We start from the raw sequence: 19,217 nt of genomic DNA on the forward strand, positions 1-19,217 counted from the left end.
TCAATCCAAACCTTCCAGGAATTTGTAGTTCAGGATCTCCTGGAGCTGCTCAGCATGGACTGTTTCATACTGTTAGAGAAGAAGGAAAGACTTAAATGGCTCCTGTGTTGGTTACTGCAATCACAGATGTGTTTAAATTGAGGACACAGAATCATATGCTCAGCCTGAAGGGTCTGAGAGGAACAGACGGGCTGTGACACGTTACCTTTTGAGAGAGCTGGCGGATCAGAGCTTGCCTCTCCTCATGTTCATTTTGGTATGAATCAGACTGCAAAAGACGGAGAGTTTTCAGATTCTCAGGTTAGCTAACGCACACAGCCACTGCAGGTATCACAGATTTTAGATGTTGTACAGACAGTAGTCCACATGTTAAACAGCACCATCAACATGAACACCAATGGTACAATCAATCCTTACACACCTCTTCTCCTTCCATCAGTTCGTGGTTGTGGCCTCCTGAATGTGCACTGAGGAAAGATGAACAATCAGATCAGTGAGAGAGAAACTGAGTGATATCTGCAGTTAGCTTATCAACAACCCAACATGTTTATTGTTTAATTGATGGCTGTTACCACTTTATCCTCTGTAATGTTGTTATATTAAAACATGCTCATGTTAAATTTGATGACAGCCCAAGCTGTGTGATGCTCACCACTCTGTGAGAGACGTGTGAGCAAATAGTGCAACTTTTTCAGACTAATGTTCCTCAGTGAAATGAAAAACAGTTGGTGGATTTAATCATCTACAGAACATGAGACCATAATAAAATCTGGACTCAGAATCCCTCCTGAATCCATTTTTCTGTGAACATATTATATCAGTGCATCCACAAAGTCAGGGTCAAACTGTGCCCTCCTTGTTCTGCCCCTGCTTCTCCTGTCTCTCCTTCCTCATGCCATCTTTTTCCACTCTGGCTGGCCCCTGACCAGGGGCGTGAGAAGTCATTTATACTGGGGGGCTCTACTAGGGGATATTTTCGTGCGCACGAAAATTTTTCTCTTTTTTTTTTTTTTTTTTTTTTACGGGCTCTTATTGAGCCTGCAGACAGCTAAATAACCAGACGTTGTGTGCCAACAAATCTGGGTTTATTTCAAACCAATTCAACAAAATATTATTGCACCACAGTCCAGGTTGGTACAACCTGACAAGACACAACCCAACAAGACACAACCCGACAAGACACAACCCGACAAGGCACAACGTGACGTCTCTGGAAGGAGAGAGGGTCAGAGAGACAAAGGGTGCATTCTATCAGTGTCTAGGAAACACCACTTCCAGCCGCAATGACACTTCAACAATACAAAACGATCAAGATCAAAACCCTGTGTATTATGCAAATCTTATCAATGGCCAACGACCTGTGCACACATTTCAACACAAAATCTATTACTCATCAAGATCCAATTGTTACAAACACGGAAAATAAAAGTAAAAAAGTTGCACAGTGGCAGTTTGTTTTAATATGTATGTGGAAAAAAAGCAGTAGAAAAAATATATATCTAAATCTAAATATAAATAAATATCTAAAAATATCTTTTCCCCTCCTCCACCTCCAGGGGGTGCTGCAGCACCCTCAGCACCCCACTTCTCGCCTCCCTGCCCCTGGCTGATCCTCTCTTGGCTGAATAGGGCCTGCCATCAAGAACTGCCTAAAACTATCCACCTTCAGCCTAAAAAATCTTCTATTTTACATTTAGCTCACTTCAGATAAGAGCAAATCTATGTGTTATTGTCAGATAAGCTCCCTAGTCCAACTGCTCAACACTACCAAACAGCGCAGGATCGCTTACATACATTATTTTTTGTTTCTTTTTTTTTTTTTCCGAATATTGTTGATTTGTCCCAGTCCATTATGTGGTTTTCACCTTTGCAGTGGTCTGATATGCTTAATATTTCATATGTATTACTATCCGCCAATAAAACTGTCATTTTTGTCTAGTATGTTTCTGTGTCCATAATTACTGTCGTTCTGCCTTATCTGCCGGGATGATAGTGATATATCAGACCACTGCAAACGTGAAAACCACATAATGACTGGGACAAATCAACAATAATCGGAGCAGAAAGCAACAAATACAAGAGACGGAGAAAGAAGTCAATATAGATCAGGAAACAGGGCACGGACACCATCAACAGGGATGAAGGAGTCTTCCAGCTCTCACACACCTGGGATTCACTTCTCCAGAGGCCACCAGGCAACGGGGGCCATAGCTGGCGGTACAGATCACGTGATCAATCTGTCTCGCCGACTACTACCGGAAACAGCTGATAAAAAAGACACGTCACAGCTGTCAGGATGACAGCTTCTGAAGAAGACGGCAGAGTACGTCGAAACATGTCAAGGTCACCATACTTTTTTGTCTTTATAAAAGAACACTGAAACACTTGGAACAACATCACCCAAAAGTTGAGTGCTCCCAGCGCTCCCCAGCATAAGGAATGTACAAACAAATCACGTAACTACTGTTTACCTGAGTAGCACATATGATGAATTTTATGTCAGGCTGATGAGATTAATCTGACTGAGTTGAAGATCCGACCTTGAGGCATTCTGCTTCAAATTTTCAAAATTCTGACATCTGTTTACATCATCAACGCACCTTTGGTCATTGCACTCCAACTCTGGACTCTCTAAGTGCGTAAATTAGTCTAGCTAATGGAACATTTAACCTCTGGTTTACCAGCAATGTTTGTTGCCTTTTGTAGGGAAAGTGGGGAGGATTGGGATGTAAATCCCCTCGCCCCTAATGCTGCGCGCATGCACAGCACATTCTGCACATATTACAACAGCATGGCTCTGTAGTAGAAGAGTCCAGGTGCTGCACTGGCCTGTCTACAGTCCTGACTGCAATGGAGCAGCTCAAGTCCTCTGTCAGATGAGGATGGGAGAACATCAAACATCAAACTCCAGAAACGTGTCTCCGGGATTGACTGGGTTTTCCATGTCGTTAAAAGAAAAGCTGATGTCACACGAGGGTAAACAGCTTCCTGTGCCTGTTCGAAACGTGTTACTGATATCAAGTTTAACATGAGCAGACATGTTTCATACAGTTATAACATTTTTTAGTATTAACATTATGATTATTAATATTTAAAAAAGTGATTGGCGGGTTAGTCCTGAGGACTCACTGGACATGGGTCTCTGATTTAGAGACGATGGTCAGGATGAAGGATGCTGTCTTATTGGGATCGTAGCTGCATGGCACGATCAGGTACTCCCCCGGCTTCAGGGACACTAGCTCCATCACTTCACGTCCATTCACAAATTTCTTTGTGTAAGCGACGGCTGAGTTCGTATTGAAGAAAGAGGCTGGGAACCTCCCTTTCCGCCCTTCGTACTGAGAAGGTAAATCAAACCTCTGTATTTTAATCACATAGACGATGATATACTGTGTGTGAGGACTGTGGTAAAAACCAAACTCACTTCTTTGGTCACCTTTGATGAAAGCAGAGGAACATAGGAACCAGTGGGAATAAAAAAAAAGATTAGAGTAACATCATGAAGATATGACAATGTTTAGGAAATCATCCGCTGCCTCCGTTATTCTCTGGTAGACATCAAAACCTGGTGCACTAACCCAGCTTTACCTCATAGATATAGAATCCAATGTGGAGATTTTTGACCATGCGTCTGAATCTCTTGCCGGGCTTTTGCATGAGAGACACCAGCATGTTTTTATCCCCCTGAGACGCAGAGCATTCACTGGATATCTCATCAATCTTCACCCGGTACTGTGGATTGGTCCAGAAGCTGTCTGAGAGGAGAAAGACAACCACAGTGATACAAGCAAAAAATTCACTATATATCTGTACATCCAGCTCGGGAGTGACTGTATATCTGTGACTGTAGAGGTTAGGTTTGTAGTATCAATAGATAGATAGATAGATAGATAGATAGATAGATAGATAGATAGATAGATAGATAGATAGATAGATAGATAGATAGATAGAGGGAGACTTTGTCAAGATCACTTAGAACAGGAAAGGGCGACTGGCGGCCCTCGGGCCAAGTGTGGCCCGCATCATCACTTGGTATGGCCTGCAAATTAGTTAAATATCTATTATTGATCATAGGCTCTACTGCTATTGAAGTGGCAGGCTCTGAACACAGATGTAATTTTACCTCCAACTGATAGAGGGTGTTTCTTCTTCAAAAGGAGTCGCAAAGCAAATGTCTGTTCTCCTCTGCTTACAAGCATAGCAGCATCAAGTAAACATGTCCACGCTATAAAGAAAACTTGACCAAGAAAACTGTGCCTTTAAGGCAAGATGGGAAACAGATTATCTCTTTTTACTGAATTCAAAGGCAGATCAATGTGTTTAGTGTGTCTTGAAACAAAATCAGCAATGAAAGATTTTAACTTAAGACGCCACTACAACACTGTACACAAAGACAAATAAGAAAAATACACTGGAGCTGCCAGGGCTGCCATCATGGCCGACCTCAAAGGAAAAGTACATTGACAGCAGAGCATTTTCACCAAAACCACAACTGTCCAGGAGTCGGCTCTCAATGCATCTTATGCTGTTTCCCTTGAGCTGGCTAAAGCAAAGAAACCTCTGTTCGATGGCGAGATGGTGAAGCGGTGTGCAATAGAGATGGCTAAATCGTTTGGAGATTATAACATGGCCCAAAACATTGAAACAGTCTTTCTGTCTTGCTGCACAGTGACACAAAGGATTTTCGATATTCAAAATGATGTTGGGGAAAAGCTAGAAGACGTGATGCATAACTGCAAATACTTCTCCCGGTGCTGGATGAGAGTACAGATGTGACAGATGTGAGCCACCTACTCATTTTCACAAGAACCATCGACAGTTCATCTGAAGTGCATGAGGAATTACTGAATCTGGTGTCTTTGCATGATACCACAAAGGGCATGGATATTTTCAACGCTGTAAAAACTGTAGTAAGTGAGCATGGTGGCTTTGACAAACCTCCAGCTCTTGAATTCTTTATTTCCACCTTCCTCTCCAAAAATTATGCCCAAAAGATTTCTTCAAAACTTATTAATCCTAAAAATACCTCTGTTTTGTGAGCATCCTCCAGCAGTGGTTCCTGCGACCCATCGTCCAGAGTACACAGCCGTCTTCCAGTGGCAAGAAGAGGTCCCATCCAGGAAGTCCGGACACTCGCAGCAGATATCCAGGTTTGAATAATACTTACAGAAGTCTCCCAGAGTCATCCTGTTTACATGTGACAAACTTCAGCAGTGCAAATTTATAATGCATTTTTTTAAAGTAACCAATAATAATAACCAATAATAATAAAACAAAATGGTATTCTGTAAGTATCATTTGAGTAAAGACAAACTTGATGTGTTCACAGTTGGTTTCAGGTGTTGATGAAATCATTTTCCGCCACAATAAGATGTAATCTTTTGCTTATGTTTATAGTTTTTGCAAAGTATAGAACAAAAAGGTTTATCTTTTTTATTTTCAGTCCACTTCATCACTAAAAAGAGGCCTAGGTACCCAAGCCAGGTCACATAATATCTTTTTAGACAAAAAAGCCAATAAATCCCTCCAAAAACAGTGAAGTTGTCTCGTGTCATTATCTTATACACGTACTGTCAATGTTTTTCAGCGGTGTTAGACATGACTAACTGGATAAATGTTCTTAAAATGGGAAAATATTCACCTCTATTGTCTAATAATGTCCATATATGCGTGGATGTAACCATATATCTGGCTGCCTCAAAATGTTTTTGGTGTTCAAAATTCTCTTTTCAGACTGAAGCAGATGAAGATTTAAAGTCTCTTGGGTTAATACTGTGTGGGTTGTTTGAAGCTCTGCGTGCATTTGTTGAGCATATATTCAGGAAAAACACAAGTTCATGTGTTAACTGATTTTTTTTTTAGATAGTTACTGTGGTGACCCGTGTTCCCTGTGTGGAGCTCTTATGTGCAGTGGAAATTGCCCTTTGGGACTTAATCAGAGCCGCATTTACCTGACCGGTCCAGAAAAATATTTTATTTTAAGTTATTTAAAGACAAAAACAAGGTCTGAATCGCTTGTAACAAGTCAAAAAAAATCTGCTGCAACAAGAGAAGAGTTACTGTTTTTAAGACTTTATTCTAGTTTGAGCAAATTTTCTGGCGAAATTTTCCTTTTCCATTGGCAGATTTTTTCCACTTGTTACAGCAATTCAGACCTCATTTTTGTTTTTAAATAACTTGAAACAGATTTTTTTTCTGGACTGATCAGTTAAAAGTGGCTCACATTGAAATGAGCCAAGAACGCTTGATAAAATTTCAGTTTTTGCAGTGAGCCCTACTCTGCCACACTCTCATTGAGGACTGTGACCTGCTCTCTCAATAAACGCATTAAGGCCTGGTTCACATGTAGCTGGGTGTTTTCAAAAATGACCCCCCATTCATTTTTAAAAATACTTTTGTCCACACCCACCAGTCATATTCACCGTCAAGTGCTGCATGAAGCATGCCAAACCCATACTTGTCTGTGTTTTTCAGATGCAAAACCCGTGCCATCTATGCCATCCAATCAGAATGAACCCCCCATCATTCAGCTGCGGCATATGAGAGCCAAAAAACTCAGTTTTCCGCCATGAACAAAAAATCATGAAAGTAACATTTTCTAAAATCTCCACTGTGGCTGGAGTTTTCAGAAAACATTGTTCTTTGCAGTGGAGAACTGTGGTTTAATGTGGACAACAGGCTAAACAGTGTTTCCCAAACACCTGGCTACATGTGGACATGGCCTCAATCTGCTTCCTTTGCCTTCGCTTGATTCTGGGTCCTTTCTCTGGCTCAGAACTGTAACAGCTGTTTATCATTTTGTTTTTAAAGGGAAGTAGATCTTACCAAAACTCGCCGTCCTCAGCCACAGACAGGCACAGCTCACGATCCTGAGGGGCCACAGTGCCCCACATAGGACTCCTTCAGCAGCCAACGACAAGGAAAGACAATGAAGTTATCCAACTGATAAATGTAAATGTATTGTCAAAGAAAGTTTGATTCCTTGCACCCTTGCTCAGTTTAAACTGCAATACTACAACATCATTGCAATTAGGGGTGCACTTTCCATGGGAAATCAATGGGAATTTTCAGAGAACTTAAATGAACTGTATTTACCTGGTCATATGTATGTATACATATTAAACATTTTGGTTGGTTATAAGCAAACTTGCATGCAAACATGTCACATCATCATGACATTAAAAGTTAATTTTCATCAAATTTAGCAATACATGTATTTTTCTCAAGCTCCCACTCAAGCCTGGTTTGCAGATCTAGTCAGGTTGAACCCGACGATTGCTACTGATTGCTGCCTATTCCCTACCCAGAAGACCCTGAGAATGTCAATGTAAGTGAGCGAAAAAAAATGTGATATTCTGACTCCAGTCACCACTGTGGATAACATGGCTGCTGCCAAGAAGCCACTCAAGGAGCATAAAACTTCCCTCTCTGCAGGGTTCAAATCAGCCAAAACACCACTGAAGAAGAAAGTAGACTTAGGCCTAACAAGGGTCACAGACAACAGACACTATAACTGCTTCACTGGAGACAAATGCTAACGAACTCAGTGATCAACTGAAGGTACTGGTAGCTAAGCAAACAGCTTCTGATGATAGTTAGGGGCTACTACCATTGACCTTGAGTTGCACATCACTGCTGATAAAATAGGTATAGTTGGCCTTCCTGAGTTGACTGGAGGTAAGCAGCCCACGGATTTCTTCTCTGAACTCCAGGCTTGATTGCACGCATACATCATTACCAAACGGAGACAGAAATTTTCCAGGAAGCCTGAAAGAGGAGAGGTAAGCTATCTTACCAGGGGAAATAATCGAGCAACGCATGGCGTACCCACATGTGATGTCAAGACTGTACCAACAAGGCTGCAAATCCTCACTTCTTTACCCAGCTAGGCTGCAGGTCTCCACCAAAGATGGAGAAAAACGTTCTTCACTTCAGTGGAGGACGCCACAACTTCCCTGAAAACTTACTTTGGAGATGCGTTGTAATCCTTGACCAGAGAAAAGTGCTAGCTACATAAAACCTTGAAAGTTTTTAATATTCCTGAGTTAAAATTCCCATGGAAATTTCCATCACGTGCATCCTCATGAGGTGGTCTGGACGATGCAGGTCTGAGACTGCTTTTGGTTCCAGAGAGGATTAATGAGAGAGGACATATCAAAACCAGCGTCTGTGTCACTTACTTATCACTCCAGTCTCCTCTCCACTCTCCTTTTCCCCAGGGGTTGAACAAACGGACCAGCCTCTCATCTCTGCCTTGGCTGACCACCTGACCAACAATTACATGAGAATAAAGATTATGATATTGATAAATTACTGTATTACACAACATGTGATGCTGTACCTTTCAAATAAATGCAGTTCTTTACCAGCTTCACTCCAGTGACTGCGTAGGCGTGGCCTTGGACCAGTCCATTTGGCAGAACAGTGTTAGCAGAGGTCTCCTGCAGGATTAAGATTAGTTACTGGTTTGGAACATGATGGAACCAGCTCCACTTTTTATTCCGGTTCTCATTAATACCTGGTTCTGATGGCCTTACTGTTGGAAAGCAAAAATAAATGTTATTTTACTTTTTAGTAATATTTTCACAATCATTTCTATATTAAGTTTGTTGCATTCAGTCTAAGTTTTCATTTTATATTTTTACATATCTATTTTTTGCTTATTTCCTTATTGTTTCCAAATAAGCCCACAAAAGTGAACTTTCAACTTTCAAGGTTAACCCCTCCACTTCCCACCAGGTCTTAAATAACCAGCCAAACGAACGTACATCAGACAGTGAAACTAGTAACAGCACCCTAAATTGTTTAACACCAGGATGAGGGACCCCCTGCTATATACAATGCCCAAACAGAGCTACTCAGTGTGGGGATGCCGGTGCTGCTCTCTACTAACAACCAGCAATCGCTGCACCCGTCCTTCTTTGCATGAGCAAGGTTTTTTCTCTTGTTTGAAACACAACCAGTTGTTCTTCATTTAAAAGAGTGTGTATACTGTCATTTTGGGAACTCTGTAGAAGCTTTATATTAAATGTATGTATTTCTGTGTCAATGGAGGTGATGGAGATGCTTGCTTGGGATAAACTCTCGAACCAACAAGAGACAAACTTGGATTCTCAGAAGGGCAATTTGGTTTGCAACATAGGTCCACACAGTCAATACATCCATAAAAAGAGCACAATGACATAAATACATACATATAAAACATAGTAACTTCCATGAAGATCACCATGATGGTCTTGAGTGAGATAAGAGACAAAAGACCAACAGTCAACAGTAAAAGTGTGCAGGCAACAATGCCTACAGCTTATTCATGAACCCAACAGATGATGGATCCCAGGTAACTTATGTATGTGAACCTCCGCCCTATGGCAGAGGTCTAAACTCTGCATTCAGGGTGTGCCGAGGGTCTTCCAAAATGGCCTCTATCTTTCAAGTGGCTCTTACTTGAAAAATATGGTCAAAGTAATTTAAAGTTAGACTGTCCAGACTAAGACAACCAGGGAAGCCTAAAGGAACTGGTTATCCAGCACCACCTGGGGTTGGGTGCATTAAACCAGGGGCAGAGTGACCCTATGGCAGTGGGACGTGTTGTCTGACCTCTGTAAGCTACATGATCATGTTCTCCTGATTCTACTGCTTGAAGCTTTCTGGGGTTCCTCTTTGGGGGCCAGAGCTGGGCATCCCTTTTTGGCAGTTGAGGCACTGTTTGCCTGTGCTGGTGGGACCCTCAACACCAGGCAGAATCTAATTTCCAGGTCACCTTTAAAAAGCTCTCTCTGCCAATATCTGGGCTGCAGATGGCACCTGGCAGGATCGGTACTGGTACCATGCCCCACACTCAGGTGGTTGCAAGGTTCAATGAATGCAAAGGCCATTAGTCATGAAGGGCATATGATGGGCCAAGTGGGTTGGACAAAGGGGTCCATGTTTTTTGGAATATGTAACTGTGTGGAGGGATAGTGTCTTCCCTTGGTAACCAAAAACAGTCATAACTGATCAGACTCTGTGCAGAGGGATGAGTAGATCCAGCTGATGTGTGGTTTGGTTAATGTGTACTTACCCCCTGTGGTGTACCACAACCCATCAGAGCCTTAGACTGGCCAGCTCTGCACATCAGCTCCCACAGATCTGCTGGGGGGTTGGACAGGTCGACACAGATGTGAACACCACCGGTGAAGTCCACCAGAGCCTCGACAGGAGTGCCAGCATTCATGTCGGCGTAGGAGCCACACACCCTGACACAAGTGGTTTCAAAGTTACTTAAACAACAGGACATATCTCACTTTTATATGTTGTGAGTGAGAGATAAAACCCAGTGCTTCATACTTTGCGTAAGCTTTCTCAAGCAGAGCAGGCCAAAACTCAGTCGGGTCCTTGGAGCGAACAAAGATCAGCTGGTCATTGATTGTTGGTAGCTTGTCATCGACAACAACGTCCACCCATCTTCCATGTCTCCAGAACTGAGTTCATCAGACAGACAGACAGACGAAGAGAAGAGTTTCCAGCAACATGTGTCAATAAGTTCCATTAACAGTGTAATGATTGTTGGCTCACCCGAAAGTGGAACAACCCGCAGTAACCCTCATCAAAACTTTGCTCCAGAATAACGACCCGGCTAAAGACATATTTCTGGAACGTCAGTGCTGCGATAGATGCAAGAAGCCAGCAGTCTCCTGTAAAAGTCAGAAACTGTGTTTTTATTAGGCCCAAGCCCATCAATATTTTTAATAAAATTTTCAGCAAAATGCAAACCTTAGTGGCTCTCTTGTACAATGTTGGATCAGGACCAGAGTGCACACACGTGTTCAGTGTCTCAGCCTAGGTGCATCTATATGCTTCTTTTCAGCTTAAAGCACAGCACCCTCTACTATCAACAGGAAGCCACGTGTTTTGATTGTGATTAGAATGACTCCTTTTATACATTTTCCTGAAATTGTGCCCACCATGTCCTATAGTCAAAGGATGTGTCTATGGCGCCACGTCTAACTCTGATATCTGGCCTTGAACTAGGAAGTCATTGTAGCTCCTTCATATATTGTCTAATCTGCTTCAAATTTCACACACATGACAAAGGTCCAACTCACTCACATGTGTAAGCTTAAAACTCAGTGACTGAAATAGTGCCACCCTCTGGAAATGTGTGGTATTGTCTTTCAGACACAGTCTTCAGTCAGTTTCAAATTTAACACGTGTGATCACAGTCCCACTTTGGGCTCCATCATATTCATTTGGGTGATAGGGAAAAGGTCACCTAATGGACACATGATATCACCTACCAAAACCACCAACCATCAAGTTCTTTAATGATCTCTCACCCATATTACTGAAAATGATAGATATGGAACAGTCACAGTTATATCTAGTAGGCAAGAGCAGTACTGCAATATACTCTATGCTTAAAGGTGCCAATGTGTGCTTGCTGCTTGAGGGGCCAGATCTTATCTACCTATGTGGCTTCTAGCTGAGGCACATGGATCCAACCCCAGAAGGTGGAGCCAGAAACAGTGCAGATCGTTGGTTGGTTGACAGCAGTTGCTGTATTCCTCCTGGCAGCACACAGCCTTAAAGTGATACTCCGGGATGGAACAAGTTGGGTCCTATCACAAGGTTTAGGGCAGAAATTACCCCTACAGCAGTGTTTTTGTGCAGCAGAAGCCCAGAGCGCTCACACCAACCCCTCCCTGCTCCTCTGCAGGTTTCCTCTGCACTCAGACGGGGCCATATTTTACTTGACCAAAAACACAAATAAACGGACTCCCACCGAAAAAATCAGATATCGGTCTGCTTTTTTTTTTTTTTTTCCGTTGCTAGGCGCTGCCCAAGTAGCTGCCTGTTGTAGCAGCTCTCTCATCTTTGTCCATTTCTTGTAATTTTTTTCGTCTCTTTTTCGTCATCTTTGTATTTGGAGTGGATAATCACTTTGTATGGTTCATTGTTGGTCACGGACATCAAATTTTTTGTGGCTTTGGCGATATTTTTTACTACTTTTCTCCTGTGTTTGTCTGGAGATCCTACATGTAACCATGGCTGCATTGTTTACATGTGAAACTAGCTGTTAGCAGCCTGTAGCATGTCAATGCTAACTCGTGTAGGGCTTGAAGATTTCCCTCGAGCTGAAGAGAAGGAGGTGAGGACGACGTGCTGGTTCTCGGATGTGAGCTGGGAGGTGACGACGTGGACCTGTCCTTCTATCCATCGCTGTTGGGAACATGGGATCTAGCTCCGTGGGATGGACGAGCTAGCTGTGCTAACCCAGCGGCATCGTGCTGTTCACGGACGTGGCTAACAGAGCTGACATCGGACGCCGGTGCAACATTGGAGGAGCTTCGCCTGCTGTGAGCAGACAGGATCCAGGAGACAGAGACTGAACAGACTGCTGGGGAGGCTCAGTCCTGGACCCTGTGGAGGTGGAGACGAGCTGGGCTGGAGAGTGGTGGATGAGTGGTGGACGCGATGTTGTCATCTAATTTCTTATGGACCTTTTAGCACGTTCTATACTCTTTCTTACTTTTGTTTTCTTAAATGCTATAGCTTATATCTATTCTATTCCATTCTATTCACGCTTTATTTAGAGAATTTTCAGCGCGTTACTTTCACACAAAAACACCGCTAAATAAGGCTCTAGTTCTCATCGTGTCGTAAAATGGCGCCACCTCCACTGCAGAGCCACAGCTGGCCACGAGGTGGTCGCCGCTTAGTGTATCAGTCTGTGCGCACAGCATGCCAGATACAAACGCAGGTAGTCTGCCAGGACGAAGAGACACTATGAGAACTAGAGCCTTATTTAGTGGTGTTTTTGTGTGGAAGTAACGCGCTGGAAATTCTCTAAATAAGGCGTGAATGTAGACCAATATCAGATTTTTTCGGAGGGAGTCCATTAATTTGTGTTTTTGGTCAAGTAAAATATGGCCCCGTCTGAGTGCAGAGGAAACCGGCAGAGGAGCAGGGAGGGGGTGTTTGGTGTGAGCGCTCTGGGCTTCTGCTGCACAAAAACACTGCTGTAGGGGTAATTTCTGCCCTAAACCTTGTGATAGGACCCAACTTGCTCCATCACGGGATATCACTTTAACTGAAACACAGCCCGACTACAGTGTTGCCAACTTAGCAACTTTTAACACCCCTTTAGCAATTTTTTTTTCAACAAAGCAACTAGCAACAAATCTTGCAACTTTTCTAGAGATTGATGTGCAGGTATCAATCTCCGGCACCTGCTGCTTCTCAACAAGCAACAGGTGCTGAGCCCCTCTCCTAACCATAAACACTCACATGTAAACAAGTCCCCCTTGCCAAAGCTTTGTGTTTTGCTTAAATATACATATATGCACTGACTGACTTTTTGTGCAGTTTTACCATTAACAAAGGTTTGAGGTCCCATTAGTGGATTCTTACACATCAAGAGCGTGGTCACACTGGCCATCCAAACCGTGCCATGCTTAAGCACGATTGCCACCCCCACCCCGCAGCGCTGCTCCCCAGCTGAAGAGTACGGCCAGCGGTCAGACTACCCCTGTATGAACCAGGCTTTAGCAGGTATCACACGCACACGGTTCGCCTCCGTCATCGTGAAGCATCTGTTTACATGGAGTGCAATCTCATCAGAGTCAGCACAATGAGACACAAAGAGTACTGCTACAACTTTAGAAACTTTTGGACTTATGGTAAGTCGTTTTCACCCGACACAGCCCTCTAACACCCCCGCTTTGTTTAAATTGATTGTCAAGGGATGCACTTGCGGTGATTGTACATCATGGATCACACGCGCTGTCCACGTGCTTGTAGTCTTGCATGAAGTAAACCGTGCTGAAGCCCACCTCGCCGAAGCGTGCCAAAGCATGGAAGCGAATCGTGCTTGAGCACAGCACAGTATTCCAAACATGCTTTGGGGCTGAAGCATGCTTAGGCACAGCACGGTTGGCCAGTGTGACCACGTTCTGAGTTGCAGACAAGAATCATCACACTGTCTCACATATTTGTGGATTATTATCAAAGATTTCTTACCAACTGAACCCTGACCAAAGTCAAACCTGGAGACTCCATCGACGATGAAGCGTGGATTGGAAACAAGTTCCTGAAACAGAGAAAATAGCACACCATGCAGAAAGTATCAGCCCTGGAAAGAAAAGGTCCCAGAGGCACTAATACTCAGTCAGGAGTTGTACGGTTTGTTGCTCTCTGGTTCTTTTTCTTGACCAGCAGCAGAAATGTTCAGTTTCCTTTGAGTAATATCAGCAAAGTGAGGTCATTCCTCAACAGGGCTGGAGTTAGTGGTTTCTACTGAATGAGTGCATCAGACTTTTATGAGCACAGAAAATAATTCACTAATACTTGGTTCATTGATGGTTTACTGAGTGTGAAGGTTGTAAAACACAGATGTTCAGTGACTGAGCCTAGGAAAGTGATCAAACAGATTAAGTTTGAAGGCTCACCCTCGGTCTCCTCCAAACAATTCTGCTCATGTCGGCGGGGTCCAGATCCAGTTTGCCGATGGATCTCCTGTCCGGGGGGAACATTTCATCTACAAACCTCAGACGCTGGCTGAGACAGTAACGTTGCATCTCCTCATGGTCTTGGTTCAGGAAATTCTCAGGGTTTGTGGCGGTCCCGAAGCCATCTTTCCGATGACGCTTGTTTACGATGTTGGCACACACACCCACTGAAAGCATTGTTGCACTTTGTGAGCTCTGTGCAGGAGAAAAGATATATGACTTAATTGAAATAACAGAATGAAAAAGAAAACATACCCACTCACTTATTCACAAAGGATGTCTTCAAAGACTCTGTAGCTTGATCCGATTTTACGTCAAGGTTTCTCCTTTATTGTGCATGATTCACTTTTCAACACACACCACTCAGCAGTACAGGAACTGCTTAAGCTAATAGATAGCTTATCACAGTCATGTCATGGCGCACAGGCATGTACAGGCATGTTGATCCAAACAACTACTGAAGAAAACACCATTTCATTCAGTGATCAGTTATCACTACATTCTTTGCTGCCATAGCCTCCGGGAGTCACCACTATGACTGTGATAAAAAGTCACCACACGAGTGTGTACAAGTCTTGATCCTCGCCATGCGTGGTGCATATTGTCCCCGAGCCACAAAGAGAAAAAGCTGTGGGAACTCTTCCTCCTTCTCATGAAGCTGTAAGTGAGATTAATCTGATCGGGCCTGCGCCTGGGGTGACATAACATTAAAAAAAAAACCTGGAAATGTTCCAAGCAGGTGATTTTTGCTACTTTCTCAAGAATATGTCATTTCCTGGTGACATTTTACCACAAGGGGCCTGGATATGTTCACCAAAGATCATCTCCCTATGTGAAACTACTAAAGGTGGCTGAACTTTGGAAAAAAAAAATTGCCAAAGAGCGCAAGTGAGCCATTATGTTATGCCTTCATTAGACACCTATGAATTATCTTATTAATACTGGACCTGTTGTAGATTTAAGTTTCTTGTCTTTTTGATTATTACAAGGCCCTTAAAGTCCTGAGCCCTCAACTGTGAAGTCATTAATATAATAATTAAACAAATTATAATTTTGTCCTCACACCACCCATAATTAGAATATGGCAGAGATCGAGTCAACAGGTGCATAATGCAGGCCAGCTATCCTGGGCTTACAGAGAGCAGTGCTGAGTTGCAAACTTAAGAACCTCAGAAGTTGATGGTTAACAGTATCCAGAGAATGAAGGCAATAAGATGATGCATTCAGATCTAAACACTGCAATATGTTATCAAGATTTTTTTTTTTATTATAGAGAAAATTGCTGCAAAATTTGCTTGAAACTTTGCTTGAAACTAGAATAATGCCTTAATACAAGTAAGTTTTCTCTTGTTCCACTGGCAGATTTTGTTTAACTTGTTCCAAGCAATCCAGACCTCATTTTGTCATTAAATAACTTAAAATAAAACATTTTTCAGGACTGGTCAGGCACATATTAAGTCTAAAAAGACATTTTCTTCTTAAAATAAGACAAAAAACACTTGATTAGATTTCAGTCCTTTGCAGTGAAGCATCACCATAATCAATCAGAGATGTGAGAGGAGCAGCAACAAGTTGTTTCTTTTCAACAAAAGAAGAAGATGGCTGATATGGAAATACTTTCATCACATAATCCGTTTAGAAACATCTGACCTCTTGTTGTTTTTCTACTACATAAAGAAGATAGTCTTTATCAGTCAGAACTTGTTCAATGTCAACCTCCTCATGGTTCAGTTGTTGAAAAACGTGCTGGAATGCCCTTTTGGGGCATCATACGTGCTTTAAGTGCCCTCCAGGTTGGCAAAAGATAGTAAACTTTCCTCTTAGGTGGAAAACACACAATCTGGCATTTTTGTAGCCAAACACACGCTCAAAAGTGCTGTCTTAAGAGCCAGAACGTACATAGTGGCTGTTTCCCAAAGCCCAGGTACCTTGCCTTGCCTTGCCTTTGAAGGCAGTGCCTCCGAAGCCACTTCCTTCCAATCCAAGGCAAGTGTCCTGCCTCTGCTCAAAAGGAGATGCTAATGGAACAGCCTACAAAGGCATATTTTGGGAGGAGCTCAGACGGCTACAAAGTTTGTCATGGCTTGCCACTTTTCTACACTTTTTGCTTTTTTATTGTCATATCATTGACACACTGCAGGTGCAGCTTCTCAGTAATTATAGTTATGTGAGTGACACACAAAAGAGTTAAGCTGTGGACATGGTATAAGTTGTTATTTTCAGAGGTGTATTTTTTTACTTACATTTAAATTGGAATTTACCACGCGCCTCCGCTGGTGCGTCTTTTCCTTCCATTTTTTTCCTTTTTTGTAGATTCACGCATTGCATGTTGGGTATTTATTGCCATGGCAAGGCAGCGAAGGATACACCTGTGTATCCTGGGTCAATTAGCCACATGCTAACCAAATGGAGGACATATGCCTCTGGAGGACATGAACATTGGAACAGCACTTGGGCAGCGACTGATGATGTGGATGCCTGCCCACGCCCACATCAGACCAAGGCAAGGCAAGGTACCTGGGCTTTGGGAAACAGCCTAAGTGTCTCTTTGGAGGACAAAACGTGCACAAAAGTATGGTGGTTCTTTGTTTGGACCCTGTTTTGTTAACCTGTGGAGGTTGTTCTTTGTGGACTTTTCTGTCTCCCTTACAGAGTGGTGGGTGGTTCTCTGCTGCACTGGCTCTTCCCTCTTACACACCTGGACCTGATCACCACAATCACCATGCTGCACTTAAGCTCTGCTGAGAGAGGGGCTGTTTCCCAAAGCCCAGGTACCTTGCCTTGCATTGGTCTGATGTGGGCGTGGGGTGGGCGTGGGCAGGCATCCACATCATCAGTCGCTGCCCAAGTGCTGTTCCAATGTTCATGTCCCTCGGAGGCATATGTCTTCCGTTTGGTTAGCATGTGGCTAATTGACCAAGGATACACAGGTGTATCCTTCGTAGCCTTGCCATGGCTATAAATACCCAACATGCAACACGTGAATCTACGAAAAAGGAAAAAATGGAAGGAAAAGACGCACCAGAGAGAGGCTCCAGTGGAGGCGCGGGGTAAATTCAAATTTAAATGTAAGCAACAAAATACACCTCTGGAAATAACAACTAATACCATGTCCACCACTTAACTCTTTTGTGTGTCACTCATGTAACTATAATTACTGAGAAGCTGCACCTGCAGAGAGTCAATGATGTGACAATAAAAAAGCAAAAAGCGTACAGAAGTGGCCATGACAATATTTGTAGCCGCTTGAGCATACGGTCTACTCCCATGTTTGTATAAACTTTCCAAGCACTGTCCACAGAGCAACACGTTATGTAAGACAAAGTAACTCTAATTACACAAAAATTTGTGACAAGAATCTGATGGTAAAAAATATGCCTTTGTAGGCTGTTCCATTAGCTTCTCTTTTTGAGCAGAGGCAGGACACTTGCCTTGGATTGGAAGGAAGTGGCTTCGAAGGCACTGCCTTCCAAGGCAAGGTACCTGGGCTTTGGGAAACAGCCACAGTCAACTTGTTAGAGCTCTTTTGAGCATTTACTAGCTTTAAGTTTCAAGCTTTTTGTGACTGCCATAGACTCATTCTCCTCTGTCCTCCTTTTTTCCAGTGCCTCCTGTGCAACTGCCCACCCTCTGCCACACTCTCACTACGGACACTTACCTGCTTCCTCCCTAAGCCTTGCACCTCAACTCCAGTGGATTGTTTCCCTTCAACCTCAACCCCCTCTTGACAATGAAATTCACTGTGGTGGCTCTCTCTGAATCCCAGTTGCTTTTGGGTCCTACTTCAACAACTGGTTACAAACCATAGCACTAAAGTAGCCCGTTGGGAGTGAGAATGCGCCAGAGTGCCCTCTTTGGAGCCACTTGTGCTAAGTGCTCTTTGGTGCCAAAACATGCACAGAAGTTCCCTCTTTGGAGCCAAAGGTGCACGCTGAAGTGCGCTTCTTGGAGCATTAACACCTGTTTACAGTGCTGTGCTGGTTGTCAAAACATACTTTACTGCCCTCTTGGCTGGTTAAAGTATGATTGAGCCCTCTTGGGCAGCAAAGAAAAAGTCAGGTGTTTGTTTTTTTCTTTTAATTTCTTTTTGCCCCTGTTCTTCAAAAAGTCAGTGCACACTACTGCTTTCACTTCTGCTCAAGTTAAAATAAAGTCAGCCACACCACAAACCACATCTGTAAACTGAACTGTTGTCTGTCTTAGCCTTGCAGCATGCAGCGTGCAGCATGCTCGTTGTGCACCTTTACCTGTACGCTGACTTCCTGTCTGTTTCTGTAACCCATCCAAAGTGCTCCCATCAACACCTGTGTTATTTATGCTGTGGTTAAGTTATGTCATAGATAGAAATGTGCTGTTTCTCACCTCTGAGTCGGCACGGGTGGCTGAGTGAAACACACCGTTTACTGTGGCAGCGGCTGGCAAAACTGGACTCTCCAGCTCCAAGTCGACAAAATGTATTTGTGCATTGGCTCTAATATTTAACGGGGAGGGGTTACCTGAGTAATATGAGGTAGCAGAGGGAGAGGCAAACAGCTGGAATGTTGACATAACATGTTGTCTCTTGAAAAAGCGGGCAGATATAAAAGCAACAAAGCTGCAGGCTTGTGTGCTCCTCAGGCGGTGAGTGAGAGGAGCTGGTGTCCTCTTATCACTGCTGCATGTTCGTGGTGCCAGCCAGCAGCATTCCTGACTATCATAACACATAATTAACAGCACTTTCCCACACAGGTG

General features: G+C 43.2%; 1 protein-coding gene across 1 annotated transcript in view; it reads right to left on the minus strand.

Moving 5' to 3' along the window:
* Positions 1-19,217, minus strand: part of LOC141809703 (calpain-1 catalytic subunit-like) — a 23,666-nt gene continuing 4,449 nt past the window's right edge. The window contains exons 2-16 of the mRNA XM_074696860.1: positions 14,427-14,681; positions 13,999-14,068; positions 10,555-10,673; positions 10,327-10,460; positions 10,061-10,235; positions 8,367-8,441; positions 8,181-8,266; positions 6,826-6,900; positions 5,027-5,187; positions 3,589-3,755; positions 3,425-3,436; positions 3,130-3,338; positions 422-467; positions 206-268; positions 1-69 (exon numbers count right to left, since the gene is read on the minus strand). Coding sequence (XP_074552961.1) covers positions 1-69; positions 206-268; positions 422-467; positions 3,130-3,338; positions 3,425-3,436; positions 3,589-3,755; positions 5,027-5,187; positions 6,826-6,900; positions 8,181-8,266; positions 8,367-8,441; positions 10,061-10,235; positions 10,327-10,460; positions 10,555-10,673; positions 13,999-14,068; positions 14,427-14,681 — 1,716 coding nt within the window. The remainder of the gene's footprint in view (positions 70-205; positions 269-421; positions 468-3,129; positions 3,339-3,424; positions 3,437-3,588; positions 3,756-5,026; positions 5,188-6,825; positions 6,901-8,180; positions 8,267-8,366; positions 8,442-10,060; positions 10,236-10,326; positions 10,461-10,554; positions 10,674-13,998; positions 14,069-14,426; positions 14,682-19,217) is intronic.

Source organism: Halichoeres trimaculatus, unplaced genomic scaffold (genome assembly GCF_033239565.1).
Source record: "Halichoeres trimaculatus isolate MK-OKI-2021-1 unplaced genomic scaffold, fHalTri1.1 fHalTri1_scaffold_2, whole genome shotgun sequence".
Lineage (NCBI taxonomy): Eukaryota > Metazoa > Chordata > Actinopteri > Labriformes > Labridae > Halichoeres > Halichoeres trimaculatus.